The following is a 13,980-nucleotide window of genomic DNA, read 5'->3' as shown; positions in this document are numbered from 1 at the left end:
CATAATCTACAAGTCCACTATATGTTTGGCCCTTTGGGTGACCAACATGCCTTGAGTTCACACTCTTCTTGTAACTTTGATTTTAAAAAGTTTTGGGGTTGATAGAATTTGATTAGTAATACTGAAAAGTGAAAACTAAAAAGAACTAAAAGGACGAAACAACGGTTCTTTATTTGATTATACAAGGACAACCACTTCGTCATTAAGAACGACCAATATAAGTACTAGAGAGTTACACGTGGGTCTTAGTGTCCCTACCATCGAATTTATAGTACACAGATGCGTCATTAGTAGGTTTTCATCGACCAAGAGAACTTTTATACTTTTTAAATAAGCCCTACCTTAGCTGTAACCACTATCACACTGAAAAAGTTAACGCGTATGCGTTTTTTTTTCTCTTCTTCGCTCGCTCGTTTGACCATTCAAAACGAATTTCAAAGACATTCACATGCTGTTTGTCTTTCTATTCTCACGCTTCAAACGTTACTAATTTTCACATTAAAATATCTTCAGGTTATTACGTATGTATTTATTGTTGATTATAAAACTTCTTTTAAGTTCATTTACAAATATATTAATTCTATCCGAGATCTGATTACCAACCCGATTCGAACAAAAATATTCAGATTGAATATTTCCTAAAATAGTTTCGCTTAACTCAAATCAGCTATGTCGCGGTCTACTAATCCAAATCTAAAATCATCCGCAACTGTAGATGATAATTGTAAAACCAAAAATCTATACTAAATATTTGACAGAGATCGGGAGTTTGATCTAGGGAAAACAAAAGATGTATGCAACAATATCTTTATAACACAACGATGTTAACAGTTTCCAATAGGCAAAGATGAATAGGATCGAATACAATAAGTTGAATTAGATCGAATTACACAAATGAGATCGGTAAATAAAAGGATCTAAGAGCAGGAGAAAACAAGATCGATGTATGTGTGTAGCTCTCTAGGGTTTTCCACCTATCCCTCTCCATGTCCCTTCTTCTTCCTTTATAGTAAGTCGACATCGTGATGTTCATAACGGTTCCAAAATCTTCGTCTCTTGTTCCGCGATCTCCGACGACTTCGACGACTCGTCTTCGAACTCGACCATTTGCTATGGGCTTCAGCTCTCTAAGGCCCATGTCTTTGATCGCGGCCCGTTAAGGTATTACCCAAAATTGGGTCCAACATTTTCCCCCTGCCTCTTTTGATTTGATCAAAAAGAAAAGAGGCGGTTATCATTTAACCCGTGTCTCGTCACTTGGTAACCGATATCGCTCGGATTCAATTTAATGATGGCTTTGAAAAAAGCCGTTTGTTGGCGCGTTTTCTTATTATTATTTTAATCTGTAACGGCTATCTTAGCCGCCGCTAGGGCGTAGACTAGGTCATCATTGTTTTTCTTGAAAGCGATGATGGAGCCGTTAAGGTGGTTTATATATACGTAGAGGACCTTCTTTTTTGCCTCAATTTCGTTTCCTCTTTCTCGTCTCTTTTCTTTGCTCTGAAATTCTCTGTTCGTTGAGCTCGACATGTCTTCGTCGTTCAATTTTCCTCGTCCATCTACTAAAGCCGATGATCTTGAGGACCTTTACAAGACGTACGGGGTCGATCGCACCGTCGTTCTTGATTTGGCCGGTACGCATGAGACTCCCGAAACCGTGCGAGAAGGCTACTACGGAGCCTATCTTTCTTTCTTTCACTCTTGTGGTCTTATCTTCCCGATCCCGGAGCCAATACTTGAGATTCTGGCGGAGCTTGGGTTATCGCTTACTCAGATCCTTCCAAACTTTCTTAGGCATCTTATCGCCTTCTTGGTTAAGGCTAGGGAGAAAGGTCTTTCTTTTGGCCTTAGTGAGTTCCGACAGCTCGTTCTGGTGAAGCAGAACCAGCAGAACCCTGGTACCTTCCTCGTGTCTCCACGCCCATGTCGCCACGTCATCGAAGACATTCCTTATCGCGATGAAAAGTGGCGCGGACAGTTTTTTGTTTTCAAGATGGATCGGTCGTCTATGGGTGAATTCGACTTCTCTCGGCTTCCTCGGCGTTGGGCCGAGAATATCAGTTAGTTTTGTTTTATCTTTTTTTCGATTCTTCAATTCGGGGAATTGGTGACTCAACTTTTCGATTTTCTTCGATCGATTCAGCTCCTTCTGGAAGCTCCTCGATGTCAGATGAGATTCATGGTCTGATCGGGATTCTTCGGAGAGATCGTTCGAACTGGTCAACGTTTGACCAAGCTCGGATTCGAGCCATTTTTGCTATGCTGGAGGGGACCGACAGGGCTCCTTTGGTTGGGGGTTCTGAGGACGCAGAGCTTGCTCGTTTAAAGGAGATCGAAGGAGATTGTGAGGATCTCATCGCTTCAACCGCCGTGCCGGATTGGTCGATCTCCGAGCTCGATCTTCCTCAAGTCTCAGATGATTCGGCGGATCAGGTCGGGGGTCGTCTGTCCCCGATGATTCAGCTTCTAGTTAGATTTTTTTTTTTTTTTTTTTTGTCTAACGTCTTTTGTTTTTCGCGATCTCTGATCGTGGTATCTTGGATATTCTTAACGGATAAGCATGATGTTTCGAAATATCTCTCCTTTTTTTTAACCTTCGAGATTTTCTTTGTTTGGGTCGTTGAGATACGGCGGGGCCTTGATCCTTATAAAGCTTTGCTTTGTTCTGGGACTTACGATAGTATGTCGTTCTAATTTTAATTTTTGCTTGTCAACAGAACATGGCTTCGAGAAGATCAAACCCCCGCGATTCTGATAGGGTACGAACTCGAACTGGTAGTGCTAATGTGGAATGCATTCGATCCAGAGACGTGAGTGAAGCGCTCACAGAAGTTCTTCGTGAGGAGACCCGACTTTTGCGGGCTTCAACCCAAGAGGCCAAGGACCTCGAGGGTGAAAAGTTTGTTGCTCGTGTTAAGTCGAGTAGCCCAACAGGTTCCGAGGGGCGTGACCGCCCCCTGAAGAAGGCAAAGACGAATGGCTCGGACCATCGTCTCGGTGTCTCAGGTGAAGTGGCTGTTGCTAAACCGTTTCATTGGCAGTTCTCACACTCTAAGGATTGCCCTATTACGGAAGATTCAGACAGTGTTGCTCACTTGGTGAAGCACTTCAAACCTGCTAGATGTCTGCTTGCTTCTTGGCCTTGGACAAGTTGTTGCGACTTCGAACAAAGGAGGTCGAGCTCGGACCCGAGCTCGATGTGATGGCGGTTTTGGATTTTTCCGTTGGGAAGCTCAATTTGCCTCAAATTTCGGAGGATCTGCCAGAAGATTTCTTTGCTAGGGACTCTTCTGCGGCGAATGGTGCGGATGACGTGACGAAGTGCTCGGGTGGTCAGTTCGAGGATGGCAAATTCGACATCGAAGAGTAGCTTTAGGGGTTTTTTGTTCTGTTTTTCCTTTTAGCTTTTGTTGCTTTATTTATTATTTATTAATAAAGAGTGGATCGTGAGTCCCGATTTGTTTGGCTGTTATTTTTGAGTTTATGCTATGGATACTTTTATCGACTGTTTTGGTGTAACAAAAGATTATATTATCTAACTTTATCGCGCTTATTGGCGGAGTTGGCCGCAACCGAAGACTTGATCAAGGTCTTGGTTTTTGGTCAACTGTAATGGTTTTGCGATTTGTAGATATAGGTAGTCTGATATCCTTGAGCTGCAAAATCTAAGAACTGTATTTATTAAGATGTTGGGTTTTGTTTTATTACAGGTTTAGGAAAAGAAGACTGTCTGAGTATTGTCGCGTCGTTGTTTCCCGGGTGCTGTGGTATGCTTACTTCGAGCTTTTGTTGTTGGAGGGTGACTGGACTCGTGTCGTGAGTTGCCTACGTACCCTCAACGAGGGATCTAGTCATCACGTAGTTCAATTATTTTCCCTGAGACAGGGTCTGTTGGTCGGTGGTTCGTGTACATGGGTACGTTTGTCGTTGGTTTTGGCCGCTCGGCTAGGGTGTTGCTCGATGTCTTTGAAGCTTGCGAGGTAGCATGTTCTGAAGCTCTTCTGACTTCCTCTGATAGTCTCGACTCCTTTCGGGGTTGGGAATTTCAGGTATTGGTGATATGTTGAAGGAACTGCCTTCATGGTATATAGCCAAGGCTTCCCAAGGATTGCGTTGAACGGGGCTGGACGGTCTATTACGATGAATTCTATGATTTTCCTAATTTCTCTGGCGGTTACTACGAGTTCGATTGACCCGAGGGAATAGGTGGTATCTCCTGTGAATCCGATGAGGGGTGTTCGTTCTTGTTTTAGGAGTGTTTTGGTGAATCTCATTCTTTTGAACGCGTCGTATAAGAGGACATCGGCCGAGCTTCCGGTGTCGATCATTACTCGAGATAGTTCACATCCGCCGACGTCGAGTCGTATTACGAGAGCATCGTCGTGTGGTTTATCGAGATTTGTGGTCTCATTTTCGTCGAAGGTGATTTCATAATAGGTACCTGATAGGGGCTCTCATATTCCTACGCTGTTTTCGGCTCTTCGTTGGTACCCTTTGATCGAGTTGAATGAATTGCAGAACTTGGAGCCTCCGTAAATGAAGTCGATTCGTTTTTTGCCTTTATTGTGGGGCGGGAGATTTCATCTCTTAGTCAGTGGTGGTTGGTAGTGTTTCTGCCCCCCAGACAGATTGCAATTAAGGGTTTGTATTCTGTCTTTTTTTGAATCTATAGGGCGATCGGTGTTTCTAATGGCTCGCGAATTTTGGTCATTTTGTTCTTTCGTTTGAAGTTGGGAATTTTTCCGCGAAGTGACTCTGTGTCTGGGTTGTACTGAGTGACACTGGGAGGGGGAGTGGCTTCATCGGTGTTTTCCAATGTGCGGATTGCTATTGTGATCTTGAAACGAATTTTCCCTTCGGTCTGGTTCTTGATTTTGTCGGTTGCGTTGTTATTTGGCCCCCACGAAATCATGTCGACTCTTTTCTTCGGAGCTGGGGGTGGAGAGCTCGGTGATTCCTGCTCGATCTCCCTGCCTCTTTTGTTTGTTGGGACTTTGGCCTTTCGGTTGGATTTCGAAGTCACTGGCTCTTCTTCTTCTTCTCTGGTTTCTTCAGTGGTTTTCTTATTTTCGTTTTGATTGTGAAGTGCGGCTCGACATTTTTCAGTCGAGTGATCGTTGCGATCATGGGAGGCACAATATTTTCTGAGGTCGTATGTTGAAGACTTTTGCGGCAAATTATTTATTGCATAGGAATGTTGCCCTTTGGTGGTTGGCTCTTTAGGAGTAGCAGGCTTTTTGGTTGCGTTGTTCTTGTTCGCGTTGTACTGTTCTTTCAAGGCTGCGACCTCCTCCTCGTGGGTGGCAAAATAAGAGGCTAGGTGTGGGGCGTCATCCAATGAGACAGGTGCTCGTACTGCCAATTCTTCCCTGAATTTGGATGAGAACCAGGCGCCATTCTTTAATGCCGCGAGGGCAACGACCTCGTTCGGATGTGAGATCTTGGCCTTGATTTCTCGAAATTTGTTTATGTATGCTCTTAATGGCTCGAAAGGCGCTTGTTTAAGATTCCAGAGATCTGCTTCGGTAACTCTTGTCTCTAAGAAGACTGAGTACTGTTTGAGGAACATAGATACCAACTGGGTGAAATTGTCGATTGAATTTTCTTCTAGTCCTGCGAACCACTCGAGGGCGGCCCCGGTGAGGTTCTCGGCGAAGAAGCGGCAGTAACCTGCTTCTTTTTCGTCGTCGGTGAGGTGTGCTCTTGATATCGCTAAATGGAAGGCTCGTACATGGGCCTTCGGGTCTGTGTTTCCGGAGTATTCCGGGAATTTCAGTTTCCCGACGAGATGCAGCCTTACGCTGGCAATTATGTTTGTGAATGGAGTCTTTCTCGTTTCCTCGATGACCATGTCGATATCGGGGGCAGAGCTCGTTGCCATATGCACGATCGCATGTATCCTTTTGAGCTCGGCGTCGTTCTTTTCGATATAATTCTGAAACGTCCCAGTTTCGCTCGGGATCCCTAAGTCTTCCCTTCGGGGGTCGATATTGACGGGACCGCGAAGATCGTGTCTCCGAGCTTGTTCCGTTAGGTTATCGAATCCCGCTTGATGGAAGGTCCTCGTTGCGGATGGAGTTCGATTCTCGGAGATAGAATGGTTCGATGGTGGGATCCGTGTCCTTGGCTCCCCCTTGCCTTTCCCTTGATCCGTTCTGGAATTGGATCGGAGTGCTTCGTGGGCGTTGGAGCCCAGTGTCGATTTCGTCCAATCCACTGTAGCTTAAGCTTCGATGGGTCATGCCTTGCGGCGGGGGTCATTGTGAATTTTCTCCCGTGTAGCGTCCAGATCGAGCGCTTGGGATCTCTGGAGTACCGAACAGTCCGGTGCTTTGGGGGTTTGACGTCGCTCTTAAAAGATCGAGGGGCATTTAATTTCTTTCTTGAATGTTTGCAGCTCGATGCTCTGCAAGTTCCCTTTCAGCTTGGCCCAGTCTGTTAGCAATGGTTTGATTGGCGATCCTTTGACCACGAATTTCGTCGTTTAGAGTCGTCAACATTCCTCGATGTTTGGTTAGTTCTCCTCGAGTTTGGGCTAGAGGAGTCGGCGAAATCGGTCTGGATTGAGATAGGGTCAGGTCATCGGAGGATTGTCTGTCTCTGGGGCGGTTCCAGACTCGAGCTCCAGCTCGTTCCGGGATTGACGTCTTGTTGATCGAAAGAGATCGATCTTGACTCGAAGTCCCGATTGGAGGGATTCGTTGTGTCTGGGCTGTTTTGGTCGCGTCATTGGCTCCCATTAACCCAGTTGGTGTCACTCCGGTTCCCGAGTCGGGCCCGACAGGATCGATGTCGTTGACTCTTGAAGGCGCGGTTCCGGTGGTCTGGTTAGGATCCATAGTCGTGCTTAGGAAACTTAGATCGGTTTCTTAGCAAATATATTTTTCGTTTATCTCCCCCACAGTCGGCGCCAAAATGTAGAACTTAAAATCTACACTAAGTATTTGATAGTGATCGGGAGTTTGATCTAGGGAAGGCAAAAGATGTAGGCAACGATATCTTTAAAACAAAACGATGTTAATAGTTTCTAGTAGGCAAAAATGGACTTTATTGATGAATATGATCAAATACAATAAGTTGAACTTGATCGAATTACACAAGTTAGATCGGTAAATAAAAGGATCTAAGAACAGGAGAAAACAAGGTCGATGTATGTGTGTAGCTCTCTCTAGGGTTTTCCACCTATCCATCTTCATGTCCCTTCTTCTTCCTTTATAGTAAGTCGACCTCATGATGTTCGTAACGGTTCCGAGATCTTCGTCTCTTGTTCTGCGATCTCCGACGACCTCGACGACTCGTCTTCGAACTCGACCATTTGCTATGGGCTTCAGCTCCCTAAGGTCCATGTCTTTGATCGCGGCCCGTTAAGGTATTACCCAAAATTGGGTCCAACAATAATCACGAGAAGATGAGATTCATCTTATTTCTTTGGATGTCGGGGACTTCCCATGTCGTTTTAAGAGCCCGATGAACTTTAATAAAAATAATAATTTTCATCATCGTTAAAACACCAATCGAAAAAGAGGTAAAAATCAAACCACTAACCTCTGCGACGAAAGCAAATGTAAGAAGTGGGATTGACGACCCCACCACACTCACTCTTGAAACGTTCTTCAACCGGTACAGTTATAGTCTAACAACATTACCAATGAAATATCAAGTGACCAAATTCCGGCACTAAGATATGCATTATACCAAATGATGAAACTAATCATAGAAAAACTGTAAGAATCGACCACAGCTTTAACATTCACAGTCTTCAAGAATCAAAAAGCATAAATTGCGACTTGCAAAACCTAACTCGGGGTCAGGTGGAGGAAGGTGACCTACAAACTCAAGAAACAATATTGGAAGAAGGCTGCCACCAAACCCAAGGACCATAAAAGAGAAAGTCGGAAGAGGAGATTCAAAATCAGAGAAGCATAAGACAAGCATTGGGTGGCATAGACGACTGCCGTCCAACTACTCGCCAAACCCTAATATGCCACGAGCAGAACCACCATACCACCATGCTTGCATCAGGCAGCTCTTGACACATCTCCGTTGGAGAAATATCGACCGAAGCTCACTTGAATGTGAGAGAAAAAGAGAATGGAGCTCCACGACAACGCAAAACGACGAACTCTAACCCTCACAGACGAAACATGGCAACAAATCTAGGTTAGAGTAAACCTCGATCCGCACACTAAACCTCATCGTCCCACACACAGTGAAATTAAAGAGGAAGACAACCAGAAAACATATTCCTCATAAGCCAAAAAAAACGACTCCAAACAAGTGCAAACTCCACCATTCCTCGCTGAGAAATCAGAGAACTAGTGTCATCACCAACGTAGGTCTCTTCACGAGTGGTTTCCCACGGCGCAACAATTCAGACTCTAGATGTAACCATATCAAATAAGAAAGATGACATACGTAGAAGCAAAAACGAAAGGGAGAGAAAGGAGGTCTCATGCGCCGACAAGACGTCAAATTATAACTCAATATAGTTTAAAGCTCGAGAAAAAATGATGAGAAAAAGTTGAATCGAGAAAAAAGTGATGAGAAAAAAAAGTGAGTCAAGAAAAAAAATTGATGGAAGAGAAAGTTGAGTATAAATTTTTTTTTTAACTAGGTGAAGGATATGAATTCAGCCTCTTATACAAAAACCACCCTTAACATAAATCAACCGGTAGCACATAAGAATCCAACTAATCCTGACAGTGCACTAGCTTGACCGGAAAAACCTGTCCATCCACCAGATCTTCACTTAGAGCAAGCGCAATAATGAACCTCCGGTTGGGGTTCACAATTTGATTTTATTATTATTATTTTTTTTATTTTTCGTTTGATTTTTTTTAAAAAAGAAAAAAAACGGACCAATAGCAGGCCGCCACGTGGCGTGGGACCCGCTAAACAGTAACGATCCGGGTTCATGCGGAAGGAGCATGGCGAGACGAGTTCACCAGCTTTTATTATTATAATATTTTTTTGGGATGTGTGAGAACTTCCCTCTTGAACCTTTGATGCTCATGCTCTTAGGTCTACCTACTTACGTATAAGTACATAGAAGTTGTTTCTACTATAAATCGAGCTCCAATGAAAGTAAGTACTACCATGTCCCAAAAATACTAATCCCTCCGTTTTTTAATATAAGTCGTTTTAGAAAAAAAATTATGTTCTAAATTATATGACGTTTTTGATTTTCTATGTAAAATTTATTAACACTTAATGTTATATGACCAATGATAATATACCTTCTATTTTATTATTGGTTGATTTGTGGTTAGGTAAATAATTAATGATGTTTTTGTTTAGAAAATATAAAAAATTAATGATTTTTTAATCTATATGCAAAATTCTAAAACGACATATATTAAAAACGGAGGGAGTACTAGAAACATATTAAAACATCTTTATTAGAGCCAAGCATTATTTACACGTTTATTATCATTCATTTATTAATTTTAATTAGTTATACATATATTTACTCGTACAGCTAATGAAAAATTATACATAAACAATATTTCTATGCTTGACAAAAAAAAACAATATTTCTATACAACAAGTTGCACTATGGAAAATAAACATATGCTAAAAAGTTGAAACGAATACAAATATATACTATGACATCTGTATTGATTCTTAGACAACCAAGTTATAATGTTTAATCGTACAAACATTGAGATTGTATCAATAGTTTATTAGTGTATTTTTTTGGTTAAGAATATATGCATCCTTCACAAGTGAACCATACTGTACTGGTACCATCGATCGGTTCAGCTGTAGTTAACTTAGGACCGAGGTGGAGTTCTAGCGTTGAGTGGATGCATGACTAGAAGTCCTATTTAATAGTATTTGTAAACAAACTGATCTGTGACCAAAAAAAGTGACCAAACTGATAAACTATCAAAATCAATCATTTAACTAGTAAAAAAATAATGAATTAATTAATCACGAATAATATTACGGCCGTTTAACCTTGAAGACTACAAAGTTCGCATCACATGGAATGGGAATGAGATATATAAGCTCGAAATAATTAGTTCCTAGTTCCTACATAATTATCTCTTGGTTAAGTTTTTTACTAATGATTTAGTTCGGGACGAAATGAAAACCTTGTTAATAACCTTGTTAATAACTATACGAGATACTCCACTTGTACAAGTAAAAACTCTGCGAGATATCAAACAGATTACGTAAATTCAAAGCACACATGAATTAATGAACTTTTTTTTTTCCTTTTTGAAACTTACGAATTAATGAACTTGAATGGAAAAAAAAAGAACTTGAATGGAATCATTCCTGCAAAATTTTAAAAGAATTACTCTACAAAAATAATACTAGCATTCATTCATTTTTCCTATAGATGTTTGATATAAGAGTTATAAGAACAATTTTTCTTATTAGCTTTAGAAACTACTCAAAACTAAAGCTCTCAATATGTTTCTCTTAGATCATATGGAACAACTCTTCATTAGACCTATATTTATATGAAAGACAATTTCCTTTAACATGTGGGATATGGAAAACACAAACCTAACCTAAATAGAAACTTTCTTTTCCTATTTATAGGTTTCCTTATTGTGTTTATCTTAACATATTAAACATCTAATAATATGTTAAGTTTCCACAAGCTTGGAATTATCCAACATTCACCCCCTTAATTCCAACTTGAATTAGGGAGATCAATTTCTTGAACTCCGATTAAGCTCCTCATTTGCTTGAACATAATCCTTGCTAATGGCTTGGTAAGGATGTCAGCCTTCTGCTCAACACCCGGCACATGCTCCACTTCGATATGCCCGTTCTCCACACACTCACGAATGAAGTGATACTTCTTGAGTACATGCTTACTCCTTTCATGGAAAACTGGATTCTTGGTTAGAGCAATGGCTGATTTGTTGTCGATCCTAAGCTTGACTCTCTCGCCTTCTTTGCTTAGTATCTCACTCAACAATTCCTTGATCCATATAGCTTGCTTTGCTGCTTCTGTTGCTGCCATGAATTCTGCTTCGCATGATGACAATGCAACTGTCTGCTGCTTCTACGATGTCCAAGTGATCAGTGATGAACCGTAGTAGAATGCATGACCTGACGTGCTCCTCCCGTCATCGAGATCAATGTTGTGACTGCTGTCACTATAACCAACGACACTCCTTGACCCATCTCTCTTGAAGAACAGACCGTAGTTTGTTGTTCCTTTCACATACCGCAATATGTGCTTGATGGCTTGTCCGTGAGAGTCTCTCGGATTGTGCATGTATCGGCTAAGAACACCTACTGCGTAACATAGGTCGGGTCTTGTGTGAAGCAGATACCTCAAACATCCTATGATTCTTCTGAACTCGGTAGCATCTATCTCTCGCTCATCTCCAGCTTTTGAGATCTTCAAATTCGCCTCCATTGGAATTTGAGTTGCGTTACACGCTTCCATCTTTGTGTCACGCAGGATTCCTTGAGCATACCTCTCTTGTTTTATTCTGATTCCGTCTGCTCCTTGAATCACCTCTATGCCAAGGTAGTACATTAGCTTACCTAGATCTGACATCTCGAACTTCTTAGACATCTCCTCCTTGAATTGCCTAATCACCTTAAGTGAAGTTCCTGTCACAAATAGATCATCAACGTAGATGGCAATGATCAAGACGTCTCCTCCTTCAGTCTTGCAGTACACTGATGGTTCCTTCGTGCACTTCTCAAATCTCATCTCCTTGAGAACCTGATCAAGTTTCACACTCCATGATCTGGGTGCCTGGCGTAACACATGCAACGTCTTGTGTAACACACAAACTCGATCCTCTTCTCTTTTTTTCTCAGAACCAGTTGGTCTATCTACAAGCTCCCATATCTTGTTTCTTGTGATAGACTCCAACTCGTCTTCCATAGCTTCAACCCAATCTTCTTCACAAGATAAGTTGAACTCATCTGAGGCAATCTCTCATCCTCTATCGGTGCATCCTAGATTGAACACATCTGAGGCAACCTCTCCTCCTCTATCGGTGCAACCTAGATTGAACATAGCTGAGGCAATCTCTCCTCCTCTATCGGTGTGAGATCTTTTGAACCGATAGAATGCCTCATGATTATCTGCTGTCGTTGGTGGTGCGGTTTGTTCACTCAAATCTCCAAGCAATAATCTTAATGGCTTTGATGTACGAACCATGGCCTTAGTCAGGAGTGAGTCTCTGGTTTGCTTCCCTGCGAGACATGTGTCACACACGTCTTCTTCGTGTGTTACACTCGGGAATGAGTGTCTCGTTTGCTTCCCTGCGAGACATGTGTCACACACGCCTTCTTCGTGTGTTACACTCTGCATTCCTACGACCATCTCCTTCCTTACCATGTTGTTCATCACTCCATAGCATATATGTCCTTGTCGAGCATGCCACCTCCATGTAGCATCTACGTCCCTGACATGTAAACACTCCGGGTAGCTTATCTCCATAGGGGTCTTGTAGAGACGGTTTGGAGATCTTGTCACACGAACTAGCAACCTTCCATGCGAATCTGTGAGCGTTAAGTAGACATCTTTCATGTTAACCTCACATCCGTTTTCTGTTGCTTGCCCAAGACTCAATATATTGTGCTTCAGATCGGGTATGTAGTATATGTCCTTGAGTGCCTTCTTCTCTCCAGTCTTGCACACAAAGGTAACCACACCCTTTCCTACAATGTCAACACACGATCCATCACCAAACTTCACCTTCCCTTTGGTGTTGAGATTCAAACTCGAAAAGAACTCCTTGTTCCTTGTCATGTGATTGCTCGCTCCATTATCCAAATACCAGACACTTGCACTGCCTTTGTCGATATTAAGATTCTTCGGAATCACCTTATCTTCGTTCAAAAACACCACCTCGTATACATAGAGTGCATCAGCCTCTTCTGTCTTGTTTAGGTTGGTTTCTTGATTCTTCTCTGTCTTTTCGGGACAAACAGTTGCGTAGTGATCAGGCTTGTCACATCTCCAACATATCAGCTTTGAACGATTCTTCTTCGAGTTGTTATCTTTGGTGTGTGACGCACGGTTTTGGTTGTGTGACCTACCTCGACCTCTGCCTCTACCGTTCCGTCCTCTTACTCTACCACGGGAATTCTCATAGCCCCTCTGACTATGGTCTTCATTGTTCGAAAACATCAGTTTCCCTTGGTCTTCTTTCTGAGTTTCTTCTCCTACACGCTCCTCGTACGCCTTAAGCCTTCCAACTATGTCTTCAAACCCCGTCGAGTTGAGATCTAGGACTTGCTCAAGTGATGCTACGATCTGGATATACTTGTGTCTTGGAAGACCCTTCAAGAACTTCTTGACCATCTTGGATTCTTCTATGTTTTCTCCCAACGAGGTTTCTTTGGATGATAGGCCCGATATCTTCCCCGTGAAGTCATCGACCGTATCTGCATCATCCATCTTCAACCTATCAAACTCCGTCATCAACGTCTGAAGTCTCGCCTCCCTTACACGATCAGCTCCTAGGTGTCGCGACTTGATGGCATTCCAGATCTCTTTTGATGCGGTTTGTTCTCCCACCTGGAGAATCAAAGTCTCTGGAACAGATTGAAACAAAAGAGCTATCGCAACATCGTTCTTCTTTTGATCATCTGAACCGGGTTCGATTGTGTCCCACACTTCATGAACACGTAGTAGAACCTTCATCCTCATCGACCAAACTGTGTAGTTTGTCGGTGACAACATCAGACATTGGATGGATGTAGATCCAAAGTCCTTCGTGCGTGGAGCCCTAGTCACGTCAGCCATCTTGCCGTCGCGATCTCTTGTTCACAAGCACCGGGATCTTAAGCTACAACTTAAGCTTAGATCGAGTCTCCAACCTGAGGCTTTTTAATGATGGTAACGGCCCAACCTGGCTCTGATACCAATTCAGATCTCTTAGAAACACAAAGAGTTATAAGAACAACTTTTCTTATTAGCTTTAGAAACTACTCAAAACTAAAGCTCTCAATATGTTTCTCTTATATCATATGTAACAACTCTCCATT

The 13,980-nt window shown here is 42.4% G+C and overlaps 3 protein-coding genes across 3 annotated transcripts; 1 reads left to right on the top strand and 2 right to left on the bottom strand.

Moving 5' to 3' along the window:
* The first annotated feature begins 1,528 nt into the window (after positions 1–1,528).
* LOC106374022 lies at positions 1,529–3,203 on the top strand. The gene is made up of 3 exons (XM_013814127.1): positions 1,529–2,060; positions 2,144–2,433; positions 2,718–3,203. Exons 1-3 carry the CDS (start codon positions 1,529–1,531, stop codon positions 3,201–3,203), a joined length of 1,308 nt encoding a protein of 435 aa, XP_013669581.1.
* A 1,463-nt stretch (positions 3,204–4,666) lies between these two features.
* On the bottom strand, positions 4,667–5,881 carry LOC106374021. The gene has a single exon (XM_013814126.1). It carries the CDS (start codon positions 5,879–5,881, stop codon positions 4,667–4,669), a length of 1,215 nt encoding a protein of 404 aa, XP_013669580.1.
* A 6,039-nt stretch (positions 5,882–11,920) lies between these two features.
* Positions 11,921–13,738, bottom strand: LOC125587287. Its single transcript, XM_048757519.1, has one exon. The coding sequence runs from the start codon at positions 13,736–13,738 to the stop codon at positions 11,921–11,923; it is 1,818 nt and encodes a 605-aa protein (XP_048613476.1).
* Between the last annotated feature and the right edge of the window lie 242 nt (positions 13,739–13,980).

This window comes from Brassica napus, chromosome C5 (genome assembly GCF_020379485.1).
Source record: "Brassica napus cultivar Da-Ae chromosome C5, Da-Ae, whole genome shotgun sequence".
Lineage (NCBI taxonomy): Eukaryota > Viridiplantae > Streptophyta > Magnoliopsida > Brassicales > Brassicaceae > Brassica > Brassica napus.
This window is presented reverse-complemented; position numbering and strand designations above follow the sequence as displayed.